Source organism: Crotalus tigris, unplaced genomic scaffold, assembly GCF_016545835.1.
Source record: "Crotalus tigris isolate CLP2741 ecotype Arizona unplaced genomic scaffold, ASM1654583v1 scf7180000017933.3771270, whole genome shotgun sequence".
NCBI lineage: Eukaryota > Metazoa > Chordata > Lepidosauria > Squamata > Viperidae > Crotalus > Crotalus tigris.
Window position 1 is genome coordinate 874862 of NW_024096726.1, and position 24868 is coordinate 899729.

At 36.3% G+C, this 24868-nt stretch overlaps 1 protein-coding gene across 1 annotated transcript in view; it reads left to right on the forward strand.

Annotated features, from left to right (window-relative positions):
• Positions 1 to 24868, forward strand: part of INSC (INSC spindle orientation adaptor protein) — a 126121-nt gene that overhangs the window by 50535 nt on the left and 50718 nt on the right. The window contains exons 4-8 of the mRNA XM_039344544.1: positions 8414 to 8753; positions 10338 to 10390; positions 10971 to 11094; positions 11992 to 12105; positions 18262 to 18387. Of these exons, the coding sequence (XP_039200478.1) occupies positions 8414 to 8753; positions 10338 to 10390; positions 10971 to 11094; positions 11992 to 12105; positions 18262 to 18387 (757 nt within the window). The remainder of the gene's footprint in view (positions 1 to 8413; positions 8754 to 10337; positions 10391 to 10970; positions 11095 to 11991; positions 12106 to 18261; positions 18388 to 24868) is intronic.

Consider the following 24868-nt stretch of genomic DNA (forward strand, 5'->3'; position numbering starts at 1 on the left):
ATCAATTTAGATTGATTATGTGCCATTAAGTCAGTGTTGACTCATAACCATGTAGATAGATTTTTCTCTATGTGACAATCTCTTCCTAACCTGAATCTACAGGTCTTCCAATGGTGCACTCATCACCACTGCAGATGAGTCTATACATTTTGCTGTTGGTCATCCTCTTCTCTTTTCACCAATAGAGCTTTCTCCAGAGAGCTACATATCTGCATAATATGTTTGAAGTAGGTTATTTGTGCCTTGAGTGAAGACTCTGGGCTGATTTGTTTGATGATCCATTTGTTTGTTTTGATAACTGTCCATGGAATTCTTAAGTGTCTTCTCCCAATAATTCCAAATAAATAATGTGCATCCAGGGGCTTTGAGTATGATGACACTGAAAGGTAAATGGGATATTGTATCCAAAACATCCATTAATGGCTGTAAAGACTCCTCTTTTCTTGACCTGAGATCACAATTGCAATTAGCCCCAAAGACATATTGGATATCTGGGAGGACTTTTGCAGTACTGGCTTAAAGAAAGAGAAAGGGCAATTTTACAATGATCAAACAAGGACTATGGCAATAATTGAAGATACCTGCCAGGTATGTTTCACTGCCTCCTTATATTGTAAGCGTAAAGATCTTTTGAGATTGAACTCAACTGGACCTAATGTAGTGAAAAAAACTTACTCAAGAAATGCCAGCAAATGCCAACAAAAAAATTTCCTATTGCCAAAGCTGGCAGGATACATCAAATGTTTTATCTCTTGAAAGAGAAGGGAAAAAGGGAGCATTAGCGAAAACAACAATTTCCATGCATTTTAGATTCTAAATCCATCTATTCTCTTCCTACCACATGGCCCTGAAGTAATTAACCTTGAAGAAATACAGCTGTCATTCAGCAAAGTCCACAGAAAGGGTGAAAATATGAAAAATGGCGGGCACATAACAAGCAGAATTATATGGCGATGCTATGCGTGTTCTCTTGCAGATTAGGACACCTCTGCCCATGATGTCTCTAGTCTCAGTGCACAAATACATTGTCTACCATTAGTCTGTTCTTTTAAAATATGAGAAATAGGCTGCAAGTAACCTTTAGTGTTGCACATCTAATGGCAAAGGCAAACCATTTCCTAAGAACCTTGCCAAGAAAACTGAGGGACTTGTCCAAAACTGACTAAAAGGCACTTATGCATGTGCGGTGCACAAAAACATAAAGGCACAAACACACACAAACATGCACACATACAAAAGGAATCTGTATGTGCTTAGGAGTACTAGAAATTCAGTACAATACTTTAATTTGGTTTAAAATTAATGGAGAATTGATCAATAAGCTTTGGGTTCCTTTTGTGAAAGGAAATATATAAAGCCTCTAACTCTAGGTTCCATTTTAAACAAGTTGTAATATTTTCCTACTTTGACAAAAGATCTGTCTTATGCTACTCATTCTTTTTTCTCTGTTAATGTTATAATATAGACTAATGTATACTAACTTTAATCTGTTTTATATTATATTGTGGCTGTAGTTCTAAACACTAATTTCAGCCTCTTTAAACAAATGCTATTTATTTATTTATCATTTAAAAATGGCTTTCTTTCAAAGTTCGAGATTTGTAACTAATTTTTTTTAAAATAAGGTCCTGGTGATGAGGTGGCTTCAGGAGGTGCAGCTTTCCTAATAATTTATCTTTTCCTGAACAAGTGCATCTTTCAACGTCTGCTTGTCTTCATGAAAAAAAAACCCACCTGGAATAATTGCTCCCTCTTTTCTTCAGACAAAGCGTGGAACCCCCACTCAGCACCCATATAGAAAGAGTTTGAGTTCTGATCTTGTTATCTTTGATCAGTAGCTGACCAGGAAATAATACACTTTTAGCTCTAGAAGGAGAACCGATTAGCACTGAGTAATGAAGCATCTTTGGTTCTGGGAGGGAAAAATCTTAAGGAAGAGCAGCCAAGAATAAGAGACAGGATTTGCAGGGAGAGGCAGAAACAGAGGCAACACTAGCTAACGCTGGACTTTTGCAGCAAAACTCCAGGACTCTATCAACCAAAATATTCAAATGACTTGTAAATGAGCAACAATGAACATGATTGGAGCAGTTCAACCAGGTTATCCATGTCATCTCTAGATCAGTTAAGAAAGAAGCTTGTAATGGATTCTGAAAAGCCACCATATGATGAATGGCATATACAGTATTCCAGATATATTCCAGGAATGTCATATGGGATGGTTTCAGGGTAACAACTGGAGATTCTCTGTCTTTGTTTCCCTCCCATTCAGCATCATCCATCAGAAAAGATTGGACAGCCATTTCTTTTGAAATGGTATAGTTTTAGCAGGAGGTTGGACTAGAGCAGTGTTTCCCAAACTTGACAATTTTAAGGCATGAGGACTTCAACTCCCAGAATTCCACAGCCAGCAACGCTGGCTGTGGAATTCTGGGAGTTGAAGTCCACATGCCTTAAAATTGTCAAGTTTGGGAAACACTGGACTAGAGGACTTCCAAGGTCTCTTCCTACTCTGTTATTCTGTGTCCTGTTCTCTCCTGAAGGTGAAGTAGGAAGGGTTGGATTACTTTTTCCTATTTATTGATTTACTTACTTATCTTTAATTCCTATGTAGTCACAAGAATCTTTGTGACTGTACTGAAAGCTAAGTAATCAAGTGAGGATTTTCCTGATTTCAAACTGAATGTGGTCTTTCCAGTTTGAAACAGTAGAGGCATCTTCAACATAAGCATGGTGTAGTGGATCAATATGGGTCAAAAGCTTTATAGAATTACATGGATATTAAGAATATTATTGCATAAATCATAGTTAACAAATGTAAGGTATTTTTGTTAACGGTTTAAACTCTACTGGACATACTAATTTATTTATTTATTTATTTATGAGACTTATATACCGCTTTAAGTGCAAGCACTCTCTAAGCGGTGTACACCAGTAAGCAATGTATATATATATTTACATTGCCCCCAACAATCAATTTAAGCAGTGGACTCGGATTGAGATACTTAGGTTCAGATTTACGTGCAACCGTTAGCTCTCTTGGCGACCTTGAACCAGCCACAGTTTTTCAGCATATCCTATCACATAGAGTTGTTACATAGAAAGAATAAGATGTGGATATGACACTGAATTCTTTGAAGTGAATATGATCACTCTCTCTTTCTGTCACTCACACACCATAAATGAGTATGCTTTTTTTTTACTTTTTCTATATCTTAAGGTGCACACACAGTAAAATGAACATATCAAAAATGGCACACGTAGAGATAGTATGTTTTGTAAATGAATGTAGTTTCAAGCTTTTAATATTTACTGCAGCTTTGGAAATCTTTTTCATTGGCTTCACTTGTGCGCCATAAGCATTGCATGGAAATTCCATGAAGGCATGTGACTTTGTCACTTAAATGTTTGTGAGTTTAAAACTGTCAAGAATACAAAAACATAAATGAAAAAGCTGAATGAATGAATAACTAGGAAATGATGTTCTAGTGTCTTTTTAAGAAAGAAAGAGATCAACTAAGATACAGTGGATTTGTGCAAATAAAAGCTCACAGTACAAATTGTATGACCATAGGGGGGAAAAAACCTCTAACCATTTAATTGGCAGGATCTGTTAGCGATCCATTAAAAATAATGGGAATAAGAGTTAAAGGAAGCAATGGCATTATACCAGGGAGAAAAGATATTATTACTGCCTCATATATCTGATGCCTATTTCCTGACTGTGCACTTTTTATGTATTTAATCAGTAAATTCCATTGAATTCTGCTCCCAGAAAAGTCAATATAGGATTGCAGTCTATGTGATTTAAGGCATAAACTAAACACCAATTAAAACTGAACCATTACTCATAACTCAATTTAGTGCAGCTGTCTTTAATGAAAAGTTCAGGCTTAATAAGATAATAGGTTATGATATTTTCAGCAGTCCAACTGTTACATATAGCATACTTTTATATGACATAACTGGATTAAAGATGGAAACCTAAATTGGGCTGTAAGACCTACCAGTTTTATCTCTACTTTAAAACTATAGTTATTTTTTAAAAACAAGTAAGGAAATAAATAGAAATATATTCTTAAATTGAACAACTAGAAAATTGGTCTAGTAGTGTTCTCCTACTTAAATAAAAGAAGTCTTTCGATAATTTATTTCAATCCATCCCTTTCACTTAATTTGAATTTCATGCTATATATTTTAAAAGATACTTATATTTTGTCTTCAGAGTGCTAATCTAAATCATTACAAAAGGACAAGACATAGGAGCTCTTTACACCCAAAAGCAATAACACTTTAATTCAACAAGAAAATGTGACTGCCTTTGTTCAGACATATAATTTACTTTGTTATCTAAAGTGTTTTGGAATGAATTGCTTGGCATACATTAGAAATTTTCAATTTTTAAAGACTTTTCTATAGTATAATACATATGGATCTGAGGATTGAGTAGAAAAAGTTATATTTTAAATGTATCTCGACATCTGTCAATGGAAGCTGAACATATTCTTACTGATATGCACTTTGGAATCATATCCAAATCAAACTTACCTCAAAATATCAGCTTTGTTATAAATAAAAAGGAAGGGAAGACTGAATATAAATATATTATTATTATTACAATATTGTTTTTATTATTAAAATGTACACTTTCCATATCTGCAGATGTGAAGTTAACCAAGTGAAAGCTGGTTCATCAAAAATTGTATTTAGGGTATATTGGACTCTCCAAAGAATGCATTTGAAAGGATGGACATCACCTTTTCTATATTAGAGTTGTAAAAAATGTGATGATATTAGGCCTCATATGATGTGGTCATGTAAAATGACAAGAAAAACATAATACATTTTTAAAATTTAAGGTGCAACTCAATTGATAATGTACCAGCAATATTTTGTATGAAGATTCTTTCTTTCTTTCTTTCTTCCTTCCTTCCTTCCTTCCTTCCTTCCTTCCTTCCTTCCTTCCTTCCTTCCTTCCTTCCTTCCTTCCTTCCTTTCCTTCCTTCCTTCCTTCCTTTTCCCTCCCTCCCTCCCCTCCCTCCCTCCCTCCCTCCCTCCCTTTCTTTCTTTCTTTCTTTCTTTCTTTCTTTCTTTCTTTCTTTCTTTCTTTTTGCTTAATGAAACCTAATTAAGTTCTGAGTCCAGAGCACTACTGAGGGGAACAATAATGGCAATGCTCTTTTTACTGCTGTCAGATTGGGCTCAGAATGACTGCCAGCATGTCTAACAATTATAGCTATTCTATCCTTGTAAGCTTTCTGACTGCTAGTTCACATATTGATTTTAATTTTAAGGAAGTAATATAAAATATTGTTAAGCCTTAAGCTATGAACTTGTAGGGTTTTTTTTTAAAAATGAGATTTTTTAAAATGGTGTGTGCTCTGAATAGCAGAATTATAACAGTGGTTAGGATTTCAGTTGGAAGTATGAATTACACTTAGTGCAGCTTGTGAATTTCAGCCTAGGCTTTATAATAGGCGTTTGTGTTCTTCTTTTACACACACACAAACACACACACACACACACACACACACACACACACACACACACTCTTCAGGCCATATGTAGGTGAAACACTAACCTGTTGAGGAATTGGGAAGGCAATATTCATGAACACCCTTCCTCTTGTAGGCCCTTGTTCATTCCCCCAAATCTGCTCTGGGGATTCAATAAGACAAGTTATTGGGATTGTAGGATTTAGGGAATATGATCATCTATCAGCTTCTCCCAGCTAGAGCTCTATTGGATCTTGTTGCCTCCGTAAACATGAGCCTTTCTATCACCAGGTCTGAATTCAAATATATGATGTGATAAGAAATATTTGAATGCACCTTAAACCACGTATCAGTATTTGTATACAACTCATCTTATTTAAGTGCAACACTGAAACTGCCAGTTTCATAGGAAGGCTAATTTGGATTCTAATTCTAGAATACTTAGAAATATAATCCACTAAGTTCATAGCAATACATTCCTAGGTCAATCCATTTGGAGGCTAAACAAGAGCAATTTGTAAAAGTAAAACAAACCCACCAATATATTGATAGAGAGGACAAGAATACAGGCCAACCTTTTCAAGAGTGTTGTAAAGGCTATAGCAAGTAGGAAAATCGCATGTGCAACCCTATGGTTGCTGTGTAGTCAGTGCAAGACAGGAAAGGGGGAAAGAAAAGTTAAACTGAAGAATGAAGAAAATGGGGCCTATGGGGATGACAAGTAAATACTGTAGAGAAACAGAATTTGAGGGGAGAGAGAGAGAGAGGAATCTTTACTTAGACCTGCTGCCTTCTGGTTATAGTTTAACGGGTCACTAAAGATAATGGGGGACTGAATTGAGCAAAACAAAAGTAGCTCAGGGAGGAGACAGGAGACTAGGTCATAAGGCTCCAACTATGGGTGTGGCAAGGGATAGAGGGAAAGAAGAAACAGGTTTGGATGCAGTAAGGCAGGAAGTCCCGTTGGCAGAAAGACTGCTTCTGAGCAAAAGGTAAAGAGAGAAGGCACAAAACGTCCTGCAAAGGATTCTGGACCATTGGTCGACTGTTCAGTTCAAGTGGAACCTAAGAGGTTGGAAGTTTCACTTCTGAGAGAATTGGCCAGAGGATTTGGCTGGGAATGAACCATGGAGGGCCAAGAAGAAGAGAAACTGAGAGAAGCAGACTGGAGACCTGCCCCAAAGGAAGGGCCTGGAAGAGAGGGAGGGAATAACAGAGTTGGAAGGGACTTTGGAGGTCTTCTAGTCCAACTCCCTGCTCAGGCAGGAAACCCTATACAATTTCAGACAACTGGTTATCCAATCTCTTCTTAAAACCCCTCAGTGTTTGTTGAACCGCTATATTAATCTTTATGTCAAGGTAAATTATAGTGAGTGGTAAATGGGCTTGTTTAAACAAGATACCGAGGGAATCATCTCCCTTGAAATCAGTAGCTTCACAACATCTGATGATAACATTCTACCTTTGTTATATTATCCATACTATATCTATATACCATTTCCTAATGATATAAGTTAAAGCTATAAAAAGATTACATTTGGGGAGGGGGGTATTTCTCTCTCTCCCCCCCCCCCCCCCGATTTGATGTCCCTAGGGGAAAGAAAGGATATCCCTCCATAGAGTTCCCTCTGCTGGTGAAAGATTTGATATTTATTTGATGGGAATAAATTCTGGAAGAGATTCTGCTTTGAAAATCCATGGGAGAGGGGAATCAACGCCCAAACTCAGGTGTAGCATTTGTGTTTTAGCAGGGGCTATTTAGAATATGCTGGGGGGGGGAACAGAATTTTGTGGATGCTTTTGACCACATTGTCTCATTTGATTCAGGCAAATGTCAAATTATATCCATAAAATTTATTGCACACTATACTCATCTGCCATGTCATATGTAGTTATAGCTCAGCAAAAGACTAATTCTTTTTTTTAGCAGATAGTTTCACCATCTCCAAACTGGAAAAAAAATCCTAATTTCTCTTTATAATCATTTCATTCCTTTCCTTTCATATCATCATATAAGCTATTTCAACAGCTGCTTTTTTTAAGCAGGGGAAGAAATGGTCTTGCAAAATTGTTACCTCCCTTCCTACCAATATCATGACTAATGTCTTCAGTCAGCTTGCAGAATCACAGCATTAAATAACCTTTAATCATGTTAGCTAATAATAAACTGGACTAAGTCTAAATTCAATTTTCTATGCTACTCGAAGTATATCAGTAGATTAGCTGGGCAGAAATACAACTTTTCGTTATTTGTTTATCTTAAGCTTTATGTTGAAGGATAAGAGAATATCCTTAAACTAGTTTATCAGGATTTCAAAATCAAGTGACTCCATTCCTGTTACTCTGGGTTAGTGACAGATGAGGGTAGAGGCTACAATGAAGTACAAATGAAGTCAAGGAGGATTATATCGTAAATATAATTTTACTGAAAGTTAAAGAGTGAAAATTAATACAAATTAAAATAGAATAAGAAAGAAAAACACTACATGTTAACTCATTGTAATATATACTCACTTCTGTTCAGCAAATTGAAAGGAACACTCCTCAAACTTGTAATGAATCTATGAGCTTCACTCACCACTGTGTTTGTATCCTACCTTTGAAATAAATTGATAAGAATTCATACAGAATGCTAGGCTCAAAACAGAATTACACTGCAACTCTCTGGAATTTTATATCCATGCATATGAAAATCAACTCAAGATCTTCTGCCCATGCTTTTGTAATTATTGATGGAATAGATTGTACCAAAAATCCATCTATTTCTATCAGTAGGTAACCAAATGTCTTGGCTGAAACAAAACTGGTTTGGCATGAAGAGTCGTGCCAAATACAGCATAACAGAAATATAACTGTTATATTATTATTTACTAAATATTATTTTGCTAAAAGTTTTTCTTTTCTTTTCTCCTTTTAAGTATGCATTTAATTCAGATGGACTCAGTCCAACGCTGGATGGAAGACTTGAAGCTCATGACTGACAGTGAATGCATGTGTATCCTTCAGTCTAAACCAATCAGTTTGGAAGAAGATGGCGAATTTTCCGTTTCATCTCAACATGGCACCTGTGACAACTTGCAATTGTTGCTGAAAAGAGCTTGGATTATAAGTACTGAGTTGACCAGGATTGTTCAAAAGCTGGAGAAGAATAGATGGCAGAGGGTGCACAGCATGACAGTCCGAGTCAGCTGCCATGTCCGATCAATGATCAATGAATATAATATACTCACAAGGAATTCTTGGGAAGAAATGCATCAGGTAAAATCAATGTAGAAACCAGTAGTATTATGAAACTATTACTTACAGTCTAGAATAAACATAAAAAAACTACCTTTAAAACAAGGAAATCTAGAACTCCATGGAACTGGAAAGAATGTGTCTGTGTTTATGTGTGTACATAATACACAGTATATAATAATGATGTCAGAATCATTATTTTGGCAGGAAGTTTCGGAATTAGCTTTGTACCAGATCAGATTCTATGAACATAATAATTATTGCAGTTTGTGCCTGGCATAGTACTTTTATTGCTGGAGAATTTTGAGTTTTTTCCCCTTATACTGATGATCTTAATCTTCTTGTATATCACTCAGAGTAAGTTGGTGAGGGTGAGGTTTTAGAAATGAAATCAAATTAGACATTTTTTTAAAGCTAATTCAATTTGCCTGATTTGATTGGCATCAAGAACTCGGTTCAAAGGACTTTACCATAATCTGTTGCTTGAACCATTCAGCTGGAGATACCAAGAAATAAACCTGGGATTTTCTATATGTAAATCATAGTCTTACCTATTGGGTCTATGGCCTTCCTCTTTATGCTACAATTCCTTTTTGCTTTAACTCTGGACACAAACTTTGCAATGTATATAATGTGTTATTCTGCTATAGCACATCCTACTTTTCTTACATGGTTGGTAATACTTCACATTCTAAAGTAAGATTGCCATATATAAGAATAGGAAACTTTAATTCAGCCCTTCCACTTGTCTGCTCATTTCAATAAGATCGCTCAATAGAATTTCAGAATGAAAAAGTGCAGGTCATTAAGTGTATAATTTTTTTTTAAAAAAACCCGAGGACTTGGAAAACAATTAGCTGTGATCCCAATCCAGATCAAGCTCCTATATGTTTATGAGCAGTATGGATATCAGGGATGATAGAAAAAAATAGCATCTTAGATTCACATAGCAATGTGATTCTAATATCAACAGAGGAGTTGTGTGTGCTGTGATCCAGAACATCAGCCTGGAGATGCTAATCTATTTTGGATTTCAAATGAGTATCTTAAATCTTGGTTTTAATGGAATTTTGCTTTTGTTTATTTTGATTAGCTGCTCTGGGTACTTTTGAGAAGAATGGGTATTACTTGAATTTAGCAATCAGATAATTCTTCTCTAACCACCTGCAAAAAAGAAAGAAAGAATGAAAGAATTCTCCTTTCCCAATTCCATGTAGTACACCACTTCTAGGTGCAACTGATGCTTCTGAATATTGGAATTTTGATTTTAGAGATCACAAACAAGTTAACTCCCTACCCCCCCCCCATCCAAAAACAGGATTAAATGTGACAGGATGAGAGACATCCCATGGGGTTCATTCATCATTATTATTTGACATTAAAAGGGAGGCGGAAAATAGAATTCCACGTAGAGTAAACCTTTGATATCCAACTCCCTCACCAGAATAAAAGGTTGATCATCCATTTTCAATCCAACTTGCCATCAGCCGTATTTTTTAAGATTTATATTTTGGTTATCCACACTGTTCTGCTGAACTAAGAATGAGTTAATAAATCTCATACAAATAAGTTAATGCAACACATCTCTGTTCCTATTTTCTGCAGTATAAAAAAATGCTGGTGGAAAAGTGCTCGGAGCTTACAACAATTACTGAAAGGTAATATTAAACATTATTGATTCTTGTACTTTTATCTTATCAAACCTATATTAAAAATTGTGGACAACCTTAATGGGTCGAAGAGCTATAATATTATGGTAGGTTTGAAACCAATAGGCCTCTTCCACCTGCAGAGAAAGCCTGACCTCTACCAAGTCTAATATGTATAAATCTTCCAGTGGTGGGATTCAGCCAGTTCGGTAGAACCGGTAACTAATTTTTTGTTGCCCAGGCCCAGAACGGACTTCTGGAAGCGGTATCCACACAGAGAACCTGTTGTTCACATATTTGAATCCCACCACTGAAGTCTTCTTTTTGGATTAATAGCTAATATTGTGGTAGAGGTTTAATATGTGTTTTGTGGGAAAGTATGTATTTAAAAGAAAAGAATGGGAAATCTTTAGGCTACAGAATTATATATCGGTGGTTCACAAACTGTGGCAATCATATTAATTATGAATTTTAATTTATCTTTATGTTGATGCTATAGAGCTGCTATTTAGTGTTGCATCTTGATTAGATCTTGGATTATAAATTACACTACCACTGGACTGAAACGTTGGTATCTTTTTCCTTCCAGGTGCATACAGATTGAAGATGAACAAATGTTAAAATCAATGAAATCTTGTATTAATGATGCACTAACCACAGTGGCACAGTATTTTGCCCAATTGATAGAACTAGCTCTAACATATGAAATAAAGGTTAGTATGTTTTTCTTTTCAGTAGTAAAAACATAATTTGGCAATGTTTCTATTTTTATCTCTTTATATCTCTTAAAATACCCAGAAGTATTTTGTTGTTTGTTGTTTGTTTGACATTGGAGGCTTATACTTATACAAAGACTAAGACCATGTCACCACCCTGTGCAGTCTAAACATTCTGGTGCATTAATCTTGATTTGCCTGTAAGTCCATGCTGTTTTCTTGGCCACAAATCTGAACAATAAAGGAGAATATTTGTAACTTAGTATTGAAATGAGGGATCCTCTCTGAGATTGGTAGTTTTCTTGCAGAGATTTCATTACCCAAACTAGATAATCCATCATCAGTGCTCGTAGGGAGAGCTAGTGGCTTGCCACTAGAACCATAAACCCTAGAGGATCAAGAAGCTGAGCAGTATTTTCCAATAAGGAGACCCTCTGAGAGAAGAATGGAATACAACATAGAAAAGGAAGAGTCTTTTGTCCTCTTTCCCCACCCCAAGTAGTTGTGAAATTGGAAAACAAGTAGTACCAAGGACACTAGTGGTGAGTAGCCCCGGAAGACTGGGGGAGGAGGAGAGAAGAAAAAAGACAGTAAAGATTCACTTCAATAGACATATGTAATGGGTCTGGGGCCTCTACAGAGCTAAGGAATATTTAATCATACCTTTGACATTATCCAAACATTCTGAATTTTGGAATATACTCTATGCCTTTCCAGATACTTGTGTCCTAATAAAGTTGCTTCTCTATGAAAGTTAGCACTCTGAATATAGTACTAGAAGAAGAGCTGTATGCTTCTTTCTGGTTTGAATGTATGTCTGATTCACTGTCTAAATATCCTAAGAGATAAGTCTTACAATTACTTCTTTTTGTCTGTTTTTGATTTGTTACACAGAACTTGGTGAAGGAGATAGATTCATCAGATAACATCTATTGTGTAGAATCAGCTGTAAGCAACTTATTCAGTCTTACTCAAGAAGGATCTCATTTGTGTCGCATCATTGCAAAGGCAAGTTACACTTGGGATGATTCTAGAACAACTATTTTGTTGAGCTCCAGATGCGGGTAGCCTCCTTTTGTAATGTTTTGTCTCTCCCCTCCCAATATTAAAATGTAAAATTTTCTTTCCAGGCAAAATAATCAATATCATAGGCTGTTGTTCTTAAAATTTAAGAATTACTACTGCATTGGTAGCATTTTATCTCAAAATGTACATTTCCCATCTCTCTATCTTTTCATTTTTCATCTGTGATTATGAGAATGTGGGCCAAAATTATTCAGGCTAAAGATATTGTAATATTATAAATGTGACTTTGCATTGCACATCTAGGAATTCTCTCTTACTTTATCTGGATCAAGCATGATAGAAGAATTTGTTCAATAAAAACAGTTAGAATGAGAGGACATCTAGTGCAGTGATAGCAAACCTTTTAAAGACTGCCCCAAAACTGGCCCTGCCCCACTCCACTCCCCTGCCCTGCACTGTTCTGCCCCCATCCCCCACCCCACCTGCCCACAGGACCACTCACCGCCTCCAGGACTCGCTGCAGATCGCTCAGGCAGCCTAGCAGCGCTATGGTGGCTACACCCCCTGCCCGTGCCCTGCAGCATCAACTGCATGATGGGGTGTGAGGGCAGAGTCTTGTCTATGCTGCTGACTGCCATGTCCTTGGCTGCGCTGCTCCATGTGGGCCACACTCGAGGGCGACTCTCCTTCAGGGGGGCTGCTGGAGAGAAGGGGGTTGCAGGGGGAGGCAAGGCTGGGGCAACGGCACATGTGCCCACAGAGAGGGCTCCGAGTGCCGCCTCTGGTCTAGTGGAAAAGCTGAATTGGAAAAAGAAGCTAGCTCCCCAAAGAGGGAAGAGAATTTAAAGTTGTTGACTCAAAGAGCTTTAAATTCTCTTCCCTGCTCAAAGCCACTGCTGTTTTGTTCCTTAGCTCTTGTACTTCATTATAGCACTTGCTCATTCTTCACACATTAGTTCATTTTAAAGAACTAAAGTAATATAAAAAAATGGGTAAAAGCTTTGAGATCAAAATTGATAAAAGTTAAGAATGGATTGTTTTCTTCTAAATTCTTTGTTAAAGTTATTTAGCTTTTATCACAGGTAAGATCAAAGTACTCTCTAATACCCACAATTATTTTTAGGATACAATTTATATCACCAATTCTTTTTCCAAAATTATTGATTTTTTTTTAAAAAGTGAAAGCTGGCCTTATGAATGCCTATATATCTATTTTCCTCACCAAACATGGCTGATCAAATATAGATTTTAAATAAATTAAATTAACTTATGTTCTTTCACAGAGAGGCACAAATAAATTTGTCTATTATTACAGGCAACAATGTGAAAATCAATGGAGTTTAATAAAAGAAATTGAATAGGTCACCATCAAAATCCTTCTTAGTCTGATAGTTAGAAGTCCTCTTTATTACACCTGCTTTTCCAACAAAACTATTTAAAACCTGAGAACAAGAAGTCTTTAAAATGTTAAGCAATTTATTTTTTCCAATAAATTTTGGCTTAGGTTTATGAGAAGGTTCAGCTTCTTCTCATCTTTAAACTGTATGACTACATAACCTACTGTCCTCATAAATCTTAGAATCCATTTCCAAATTCCAAAAATTTTACTTGAGGTCTATGTTTTTCAGCCCTCATGACTCTGGGTATTAAACCTGTCATTTGATTTGTACAGTATTGGAAATGTGAGATTCAGAGGAGCATAAATCAGTCTGTAAACTAAGATTGAATTTGACATATTTAATTTTTTTATTAAGATAATAGTATAAAATACAAATGAAAATAAAGGTAGTAGGAAAATAGGAAGGTGAAAGAAAGGGGAAAGAGAAGTGTAGAGTGAAGGGGGAAAGAAAAAAAGCGTTGACTTTCAACTTTTTTAGCTCAGTAAAATACAAAAAATATTTTTTATTTTTACACATACTAGCCATTTCTATAACAACAACTAATCACCAAATCGCAAGGTCAAGATTTCAGACTAAATTTAATTTGAGCCACTTTGAGATTGAAAGAGATTATCTGAAAAAAAAGTATCCTTAGGCTGTAATAGGGAAGTATTAAAATACTTACAGCTATTTCATTTTTTTCCCAGAAAGAAATCAAAATAGCTATGATAATAACCCTTTAGTGCAGGGGTGTCAAGTTGCCAGCCCGCAGGCCGGATGTGTCATCCAGAAGCCGCGCCCACCCCATTGCCAGTAATGGCAAAACTGACCCGATATGTTGTGCAAAGTCACGTGACGTCGCGAGTTTGACATGTCTGCTTTAGTGGTTTATACCAACTTTCCAACATTATGATGACTGTAAGAGAAGATAGATACAGCAGTTTCCCCCTTGCACATACAGTAAGTTATTTTCTACGTGTGAAGAATAGTGAGGATGATGATGAAAAGGGACAAAGCAATTATGTTTATCCTTACTTCTTACCCATGAATAAAGTGTTTATCTGTGTTAAGCAGTATTGAAAAAAATTAAAATTATGAACTTGGCTGTACGTAGCATTTCTGAAAGGGCTTCTGGTATAATTGACTGGCTCTCTTAACATTATTCCAAAGATTCAAGCCTCTTTATTTGCTGAACAGATGTTTGTTTGAAATCTTCAGACTGGTTCTTGGTGGAGGCAGATCAGAAGGAAGAAGGTGCTGCTCTACCATGGCCTAGATTAGAACATGGTTTGCAGTGCCAATGCAGTAAGGTACCCACTCCCTTTCCAGTGATGATGAGCTGGCTACTCAGATACTTGCTTTCTCCCAGAATAGAAAGTTATTAAAAATAATGTCTCTCCTGGCAAGCAGATCCTTCAACATTCATTGTTTTAAAGCTCGTTTGGGAAGATTTTTATTCTAAAAGGGCAAGATATAAATTATCCTAATAAATAATAGAAAGGCAGTTTGGTTAAAGGCCCCAGGCCAGAAACCAAAAGACTAAGTTTGTAGGAACAAAGCCAACTGGAGGCCAGTGACTCTCTCTTTCTCAGACCTAGGAAGAAGACAAGACTTCTGAAAAATCTCCAAATCATTTGTCTACATAGTCATCAGGAATAGTGATCGACTGAAGGCATTAAATAAATAATCTATTATTCCCATTTTTCAAGATTAAAAGTGGCATAAAAAGAACCATCAAGCTATTTTTATATGTAACAATGTTCACAGCAATTGTTGTTATTTTGCCATTGTATATAGTGCCCAACTGCAGTGACTTCAAGAGTGAGTGATTTGAAAATAAAGTCTTTGCTTGTGGTATTAATTCCAGAAATCAATAGAATTTCATTCACATTTTTTATTGTATCCATGCCAATAAAGCTTTCTGAATTGCTCTGTAGCCATATGCTACAAATGAAAAAGGATTATTTCAGAAAACTGAAAACCATTTAGGTCAAAATCCTAATTAAATTTATCTGCAAATAATTCCCATCTAGTCAGTAATAAACTTTCTGTAGGGTTAAGCAGATTTAAGATTATTTCTGCACTAGCCAGTTGATGTATTGAACATTCACAATTATATATTGCCTGAGACTGGCTTGGAGCTTAGAATGGATTGGATCTAATTAGTTTTTGAATGAAAGACTATCTGGGAAAGACTATCTAGTTATAAACTAGATTGTAAAATAATAATAAAACAAGCAGAGGAACAAAAGTTCAGCTTCTAATTAAAAAGCTGATTTTGGAAAACTGCAAGACCAACCTGAATATAGTTTGCATTGACTATAAGAAGGCTTTCCAGTCCCTGACACATGATTAGATAATCAAGTGCCTAGAAAAACAGGAAGAAACATCAGAAGATTTGTGCGAATGTAAGGCACAGTTGCTGGTCAATGCTAATAAACTGAGAGCAGTTAATATCAAGAGAAGAATCTTTCAAGGAGATCCACTCTCACCACTGATGTTTGTCACTGCACTGATTCCTCTATCAACTATACTGAACAAGTTAGATTATGCTACCTAACATTAAAAACATATGCCAGGCTATCTACCTCCTTTACATGGATGACCTGAAGCTATATGGAAAAATACATGAAATGGAATTTATTTATTTACAAATATTTATATGCCGCCCCATCCCAAAGGACTCAGGGCGGCATACAAGGTTAAAAACAGTCATAAAAGAATAAAATAATCCAGTCATACCGCGAGTCCGATCATATCCTGCCCCCCCGGGGACATCAGCCCCAGGCCTGCCGGAACAGGAGAGTTTTAACGGCTTTCTTAAAGGCCGGCAGGGTGGGAGTAGTTCGAACCTCGGGGGGAAGTTGATTGCTGCTCAGTGCTGCATGTATACACAGCCAAAATATTGCAATGAAGTTAGGACTGGATAAGTGTGTGTCACTTTGGCAAGGAGGCACATAGATTTTATTGGTGGGATAAAGGAATGAAAAGAACCACTTGATTTAATGGCTAAAGCATCAGACTAGAAACCTGGAGACAGTAAATTCTAATCCTGCCTCAGGCACTAAGCCAACTGGGGGAATCTTGAGCCAGTCTCTGTTCTGTCTGTCTGTCTCTGTCCAGGTCTCTCTCCCTCTCTCCCCCTCTCCCCCTCTCCCTCTCTCTCTCCCTCTCTCTCCCCCCCTAGAGGAAGCAGGAAACAGCAAACCATTTCTGAAATCTTAGCAAGAAAACTGTAGGGACTTGTCCAGGCAGTCACCAGGAGTCAAAAATGTATTGATAACTCATGAAGCTTTCCTTTTCAAAACTATTCTACAAACAGCCATTGTTACAACATATCTGCCATCCTTTGGGAAAGAAATGGGCAGTCTTTCTGGTCTTAAGATGATAGAGAATACACTAAGTAGAAAGTAGGGTCAGGACCCAACAAACTGACCATGAACAACTACTTCAACCTTACTTTTGCTCTGGGGGCTAATGGGGAAGACGAGATTCCCAATGATTACCCATTCCTGTTGTAGGATAAATAAAACTTTTCTTTAAGGATATTTAGGGAAGAATAATGCATCATTATTTGAAGAAGTAAGCAATATTCTTGGAAGGAATTGATTTTATTAATGGCCATTAAACAGCTCCTTGAAGTTGACCATAAGACTGAATAGCAAACGACAGCTTGTTTTCCTTCTCATGTAATTTACCTGCTAAATGTTTAATTGGTTAAGAAAGAGGGACATATGTTTGATTACAACCATGTTAACATCCACTTGGTGTTGTTTGCTTTTCCTGAGGACTAATAAAATAATGTCCTCTAGAGAGAGTTTTGTTTTAGCATCAATTTAGAGACATTCAAGCTACCAGAAGCTGATTAATTTTATTTTGCTATAAGCAGCTATGTTTCCAATGCACCAGGACACAAGGACTGGAACTTTCTCATATTTTTTAAGAGATGAAAACCTAATTGCTGAATAAATTGTGAACTGGGTCTATGCAGGCAGTCACTAGGCAAAGAATTGGCCTGGGCAATGTTAAGTATTTTGCTTGCCTGGCTAGCTTTCTTCATGGCTTTCTTCGTGTGCTTGTGATAGGTATTTACCAGGAATTACTAAAAAGACAATGACACAATGATAGAGTTGGAAGGAAGCATTCAAAATGCTGCACAAAGCCCCCTACCCAAATCCAAATTAAAACACTTGTGATAAATGGCTGCCTGGTTTCTTCTTCAGTGTGATCTGCATTTTTGGATTAATCCACACATTTGGAATTTGGAGACCATTTTATGACTACAAAATATTTATTTAGCAGAAGATGAATTAGTGAAGTTACTCTCCATCACTCCATCATATAATCTTTTAGTTACTTTCTATTGCTATTTTTTTTTCTGAACTTGAGGCACACTGTCAAAGAAGTACTGAGTCACAGCCAACTACCATTTTATTTTCTAAAAATGCCTCTGGGGTTTACCTGGAGTCCAGAAACATTCCTGGAAATAAAGATTATGCATGAGGACATTTTTGTTTTGCAGAAGGCTGTATGTCATTTATTTTTAATTAAAATATTGTGTGTGTGTGTGTGTCCGTGTGTGTTTAAGAAGGCAAGTAGAAAGCCTGTTGGGACATTTTGATACAGATGTTGCAGCACAGAGGGACTGTACTGGAACTTGATTCTAGAACATTGCTTCTTCACTTGTATTGTTGGGAAGTTTTCTTCTTCTTAACTTGTAGACTTACTTCAAGTTTTTTCTGATTTTTTTTTCTTGCAGGAAGGAGGTATTGTTGCCTTGCTTAAAATCTGCCGTCAAGATTGCTTCAGATGCCTATATCCTCAAATACTTCGAACACTGGCCTCAGTATGCTGCGTGGAAGAAGGAATCCAACAGCTGGAAAAGGTATCTTCATGTCATGTGTCTGCAAAAAAATGTGCTGTCCTTAGCAAATTGCTAACACATGCATTATGCAACCCCAAAGTCCACCAATGACAAGTATTGATTATCCAAAAGAGTTCGTCACAAATATGTTATTGCTGGGGATGGATTTTTAAACAATTCTTCATGTTTATTTGTCAGCAGGTGGGTTGAATATTGCAAATATTGTTCCATCAAATCAATATGAAACTTGCCATTTAGTTCAATATCTGGGAACAGCCTGTTCATTGGGATAAGAGGTTGTGCCTGCAGATTCTAAACACCATGTATAATCCTGCTGTGCAGGATGATTTCTTTTTGCAGATTTAGAAAGTTGTTAAGATATTTAATTTAATAGCTGGAGCAGTGAAGGATTGGACAATGAACAAGAACACACAGTTATAGCTAATTGGTTGAAGAGAGCTGACTACTGGATGAGGCAATCTAAGCTGTGATTCATTGCTGTGAGTGTAAATGGGGGAGTTTCCTTGTTTTCCTCTGTGTGCTGTGCATGCTCTGTAATTTACCTGATGATTAGATTGCTAACAAAGAATAAAGGGAGAACTGGAATAACTATTTTGAGCTTCTTTTTTATTGAAAAGTTTTATAAAAATTACAGTATACACCCCAAAACCCACCCACCCTAACCCCCCCTCTCCCTCCCCCACTTCCCAGAGCTGAGTACAGGGTTACAAATATAATAATCAAACTCTAACTAACATTAACCAACTATATAAATAACCATGTCCATAATGCGCTTTACCTCCCCTTTAACATAAGTATAAACAAATTAAAAATAAACATAATAATATAAACAAGTCAATATTATTAAACAATACAATATCCAAATTGTTAAACAATACTAATACTAAAAATAATAATAAAACTAATAAAAATTCAACTATAATAAACTATTAATAATAATAATACTCTAAAATTTACTCATAAACTAAATGGAACTTTTTAGTCCCATATTTATTCTGAATATAATCTATCCATCTTCTCCAGACCGAAATGTATCTTTCTTGTGAATGATCCTTCAAGTAAGCAGAAATTTTCACCATTTCTGCTAAATTTGACACTTTAAGTGTCCATTCTTCTATAGTAAGCAAGCAATCCTTCTTCCAATATTGCCCTACCAATAACCCTGCAGCTGTTATCAAATTCAACATCAAGTTAATTTCTTTAGCATCACAATCTACAATAACACCCAATACAAATAATTGTGGGGTAAACTTTATCTTTCTCCTAAAAATCTTTTGAATGTTCCACCAAATCTTAATCCAAAAAGCTTTTATATTTCTACAGGTCCACCAAATATGAAAATAAGTAGCATCCAAGCTACCACATCTCCAACATTTGGGCTGTAAATTGGGATACATACAAGACAACTTTTTAGGATCCAGATGCCATCTATAAAACATTTTGTAAAAATTTTCTCTTAAATTTTGGGCCTGGGTAAATTTTACATTTCTAACCCAAATTACCTCCCATATATCCAATGGAATCGGTTCTTGAGTATTTTGGGCCCATTTTACCATACAATCTTTAACTAAATCCATTTCTGAATCCAATTCTATTAAAGCATTATAAATTCTCTTTATATGTGCTCGATTTTGATCTTTAATCTGTTTTACCAAATTCTCATCCATTAAGGTAATACCAACCTTTTGATCTAACTTCCACCTAACGAACAATTGATTATACTGAAACCAAGACTGTACAATATTTTCTTGCTTTAACTCAACTAACGGTTTTAATTGCCAATCATTCCCTACCAATCTAAGTAATTCCTTATAAGAAATCCTATCCAAATTCACAGCCATAGATACCCTCTCTATCACGTGTCCAGGAATCCCCCAGATTGGTATTTTATAATTTAACCTATAATAATACTTCTTCCAGACACTCAATAAAGCACTTCTTAAAATATGAGATTTAAAAACCTGGTCAACTTTTTTGTTATAAATTAAGTATGCGTGACACCCATATAATAAATCCCATCCCTCAAGGTGAAGTATACTTTTATTTGTTAAATTAAGCCAATCACTAACCAGTGTTAAAACCACTGCATCATAGTATAATTTCAAATTAGGCACCTTAAGTCCTCCTCTTTCCCGTGCGTCTTGTAAGATCTTAAATTTAATTCTTTTTCCCCGCCCAAATAAATTTATTAATACCCTTCTGCCATTCATCCAAATTGACATCTTTTTTCAAAATAGGTATCATTTGAAACAAAAAAAGAAACTTTGGTAGAACATTCATTTTAACAGCTGAAATTTCCCCCCAACAAGGATAATTGTAATTTTTTCCAATTGTTTAAGTCCTTTTGTACTTTTAACCATAATATCTCATAATTATTTTTATACAATTTTACATTAGAGGCTGTAATATATACTCCCAGATATTTAACCTTTTTCACTATTTCAAAACCTGTCTGTAAAAATTCTTGCTTTTTAAATAAATAACCAAAGTCTAATACATTGTTTAAACTTTGTTTCCAAATGTCTTTCTTAACACTTTCCTTTCAAACAAAGAAACAACATTCTGGTGCCATTTTTTTCCTTTAAGTCGAATTAAAATATGGAGAAGATTATTTCTCCCAAGTTAAAGTTTCAAGCATTCACAATTTTAACTTCTCCTGGTCAGCTCCAGCTGCTTTTAAATTACTCACAAGTCCCTTTGAAATGCAGATGTGGGTGTGGTGTCTTGCTTTGCTCCTGAAGCTCGGAGCAAAGGCGCCCTGGAGTGCGGAGAATGCCTCTGGCTTTGAGGGAACTCACACCCTTCGACCTCCAAATAAATAAGGAGGTCTAGGGCAGTTCTACCTCTACCTGAGGTAAACTCTTCCCCCCTCTTCTCCCGAGGAGGAGATTTCCAAGCCGCAGGACAGTTGATTTTCACTGTCTCCACGTGCTTTTACACATTCACAGGGGTGGCAGCTCAAAGAAAGCTGCCATCAGCACAGCATCCCCACCAGAAGCTCGCTATTTTGAGCTTCTTAACCCTCTTCAGCCAGACATATCCTTCTGAGATTCGAACCTGGGCTGTGTGCATGTTAGGCAGCTGTATTAACCTCTAGGCCACAGGCTCTTTCTCACTTTGTCAGCTGTATCAGGGAGGGAAAAGACAGGGGGAGAAGATTTACCTTGAGTGTTTTTTGATGTACCCTGTCAGCCCAAATATGGAAGAAAGAAATCTTCTTTCTTTTTATTTTTATTTTTCTTTTGCTTCGACCGTGCAATTCCCTGATATTGGTCGTAGCAGAATTCAGTAGCATAAGATCCAAGAGAGAGAGTGCTGTGACAAAATTTTGCCTTTACTCTCTGGGGTATTAGCTTAATTATTCCTGTCATAATTTATATGTAGTCATATGTTCCTGAGATCATGCCCACTTTATTCCAACACCTGCTTTCCTCCCAGAAATACAAGGTTGCACAAATACCTTGATTCCACTCCATAGTTTCCAAAAGAAAACTTTGTCTGAAAGACTGGTGTTCCAAGAATAGTCCATGAGCTAATTAGCTGGGTGGTGACTTCAAAAGGCATCTCTCAAATTCTTTCTCATGTTCTAACTACTAGGCCTCACAGATTCTGAGAGGTATGTAGAATGCTACTGTTCCTGAGATATTTAGCCTCCCTACAATTTTAAGTATCTCCCAGCACAAAAGTATGCACCGTTGTGCACATTTTGACATCTGACAGCCTGTAGTGGGCATTGGTTGAAAATGAATATTATTGATGATGTAAGAACTGGTCCATTCATCTGCATGGCCAGTCACAACCCACCCAGTTGTAGGAAGGCTAAGTAATGAGATCCCTTATCCACATTATTGAATCCCTCCAATTAGTCACCACTTAACTAACATTCCTTTTTCTCCTTTATTTCCTGAACGAATGGTGCATCCTCAGACATGGATTGCAACCAACCTAAATATTTATTTTCTAGAAGTACCTATGGAGTATACTGAATATGGAGCTTTCATCCATTTTGAAAATAAATATGATATCAAATGTATAATTCAGTAGCATTTCAATATCCAATTAATTATTTTTAAGCAAAAGCATCTAAAAAAAGACAAGGGCCTAGTAATCATACCATGTATAGGTAAGTACCTATTGAACTTAACTGCTTTCTATCGCCTTGTGCATATCTACATACATTTGCCTAAGAGCTGCACAATGGCATATGAATTGTAATAAGCTATTATGAGGAGTCTAAATATGAAGCATCTAGAAGCTTTCCCTGTCCACTGATGAAACTTGGCCTTGAGGTAACAACTGTTCAGGTACTCTCAACTATCTGGGTTACCTTCAAAACTGAAATTATGAATTATCAATTTTTGCTCTTCCATGTTGAGTTTACGTGAAGATAACAAATTATATTTTCTGAGCACCCAACACTTTAATCATTTATACTCTCCTGTTAGAATGGTAATCCATTGACTTGCCTGTAATAATACTTCTGTGTTTACCATGCATTGGCATAAAGTAAATGCAGAGTGTCTGAAAAAAGGTATATGAAATTACAATATATGAATTTGTAAGATTATTTTGTGTAGTAATGTATGCATTCACAAAAAAAACCACTCACTGAAATGGTGAATGTTTTCTATGGGTTCAGGTCCTTTTCTGTTCATCTCTGAAATGTCACCTTGGATGGTAATGAGATGGCACATCACCTCACCACCACACAATTTACCATAAAGTGTAGATTTATAGTCATTTTGAGACAAATATAACAACTGAGTATCAGAAAAAGGTGTTGTTGGTTTTTTTTTTTTTTACAAAAACTAATTTTAACTCTGAGTGGTAGATACTTGACAAACTCTAAAGCATGTCATTATCACCATTGTTCATTTGAGTTGTTGATAAGGTTCAATTCTTCAGAAACACATTGTTAAACAAAGGAAAACAAAGGCTACTAATAACTTCCTAAATCATGATATTCTTCGAATTTGAACAATGTGTCTCTTCAACAAAACAATATTACTTCATTTCTACTTCACAATGACATACTTTGTAATTCAATGATTAGAATGGAAGAAAAGACGAGTGACAGAACATCTTTAATCAAAGTACAAACCAATTTTGAAAGGAAATTCCTCTCCCCTCTCACATTCACACACATTTAGAAACTCACTGAATGAGATTTCTCAGTTTTTCCTTCTCGTCTATATTTGTAGTCTATGAAAGATTTATAAAGACTTGTTGATAATATTTTAAGAATCTGAGCTGCAGCAGGAGTAACTGATAGAATGGAACGTAAATAAAGAAATGTGTGAATTATGTAAATGATTCTACTATAGTTCTTGCAATTCTTTGGTAATCATTTGTAATGAGAGTCTGATTTGGGCACGCTCTGCTTTCTAACTGCATCCCTTCCTGCTCCATCCTTACTTTTGTTTTTGAAGAAAAAAAATAGCAGAAGAGAAACAATCATTCATATTTGTGTTCCTGATCTGGTGATCTGGCAGCCCAACTCTCCCATTTTATTAGCCTTGTGGAAGGCCATCAAGACCTGACTATTTACCTGGGGAGAGTGATGGGAGTTTATAAGAGATGATTGAGATGCTAGTCCCCCCCACTTGGTTTTACTTTTAGTTTCTATGGTTTGTAGTTTTATTTTATATATAAATTCTGCTTTATGGTTATTTATAAATGTACACAGAGGGTGGAAATAAGATAGAGGACCATTTTTTGCTGGCATCTCCCCAGCTTTGAAATGTTCTTCCAAGTAAAGATCATCTGACACCTGCATTCAGTAGTTAATAGGCAATAGTGTTTGTTTTTAGATGCTTAGGTTTAGTGTTTTTAATGCTTAAAATGCAATCATTTACTCTTAGTAGCATGGTTTTAGTTTTTCTGTTTGATCATTGCTTTGATTTTTGTGTTTTATATTAATTTTTGCTCTGCTGGCATGTTTGTTCCATATATTTAGTATATTTTAAATTATCATGTACAATGCTCATAAATGTTTTTCTGAGGCATATAAAATAAATAAATTAGCAGTGAAGAGAAAAATTGTTGGTTATGTTACATCAGTGCTTCTCAATTATTTTCTGTCATGCCCCCCTAGGAAGAAGAAAACATTTCGCGCCCCCCGCGCGACTGTAAAATTTTTTTTTCTGTACAGAGGACCGATTTCTGGGTCTAAAAGTCACACGGGCGGGTTTGGCCAATCAGGATAGAGCATCATGTCTATCCAATCGGGTCCTTTGCATGTGTCACGTGTGTTGACGGTCATGTTGTCCTTCGTATCGGGCTGCCGCTTGCGAGTGAGTCGGATGATCCGATCTAGAAATTCAATATGACAGTATTTGCCGAGGTTAAACGAGCCCCCCTTTACGGAGCCTCGCGCCCCCCCTGGGGGGCGCGCCCCACTATTTGAGAAGCACTGTGTTACATTAACAGGCAACATTCGGGGGGGGGGAGGAATTCAGTAAAATACATATTTTGTGCACTG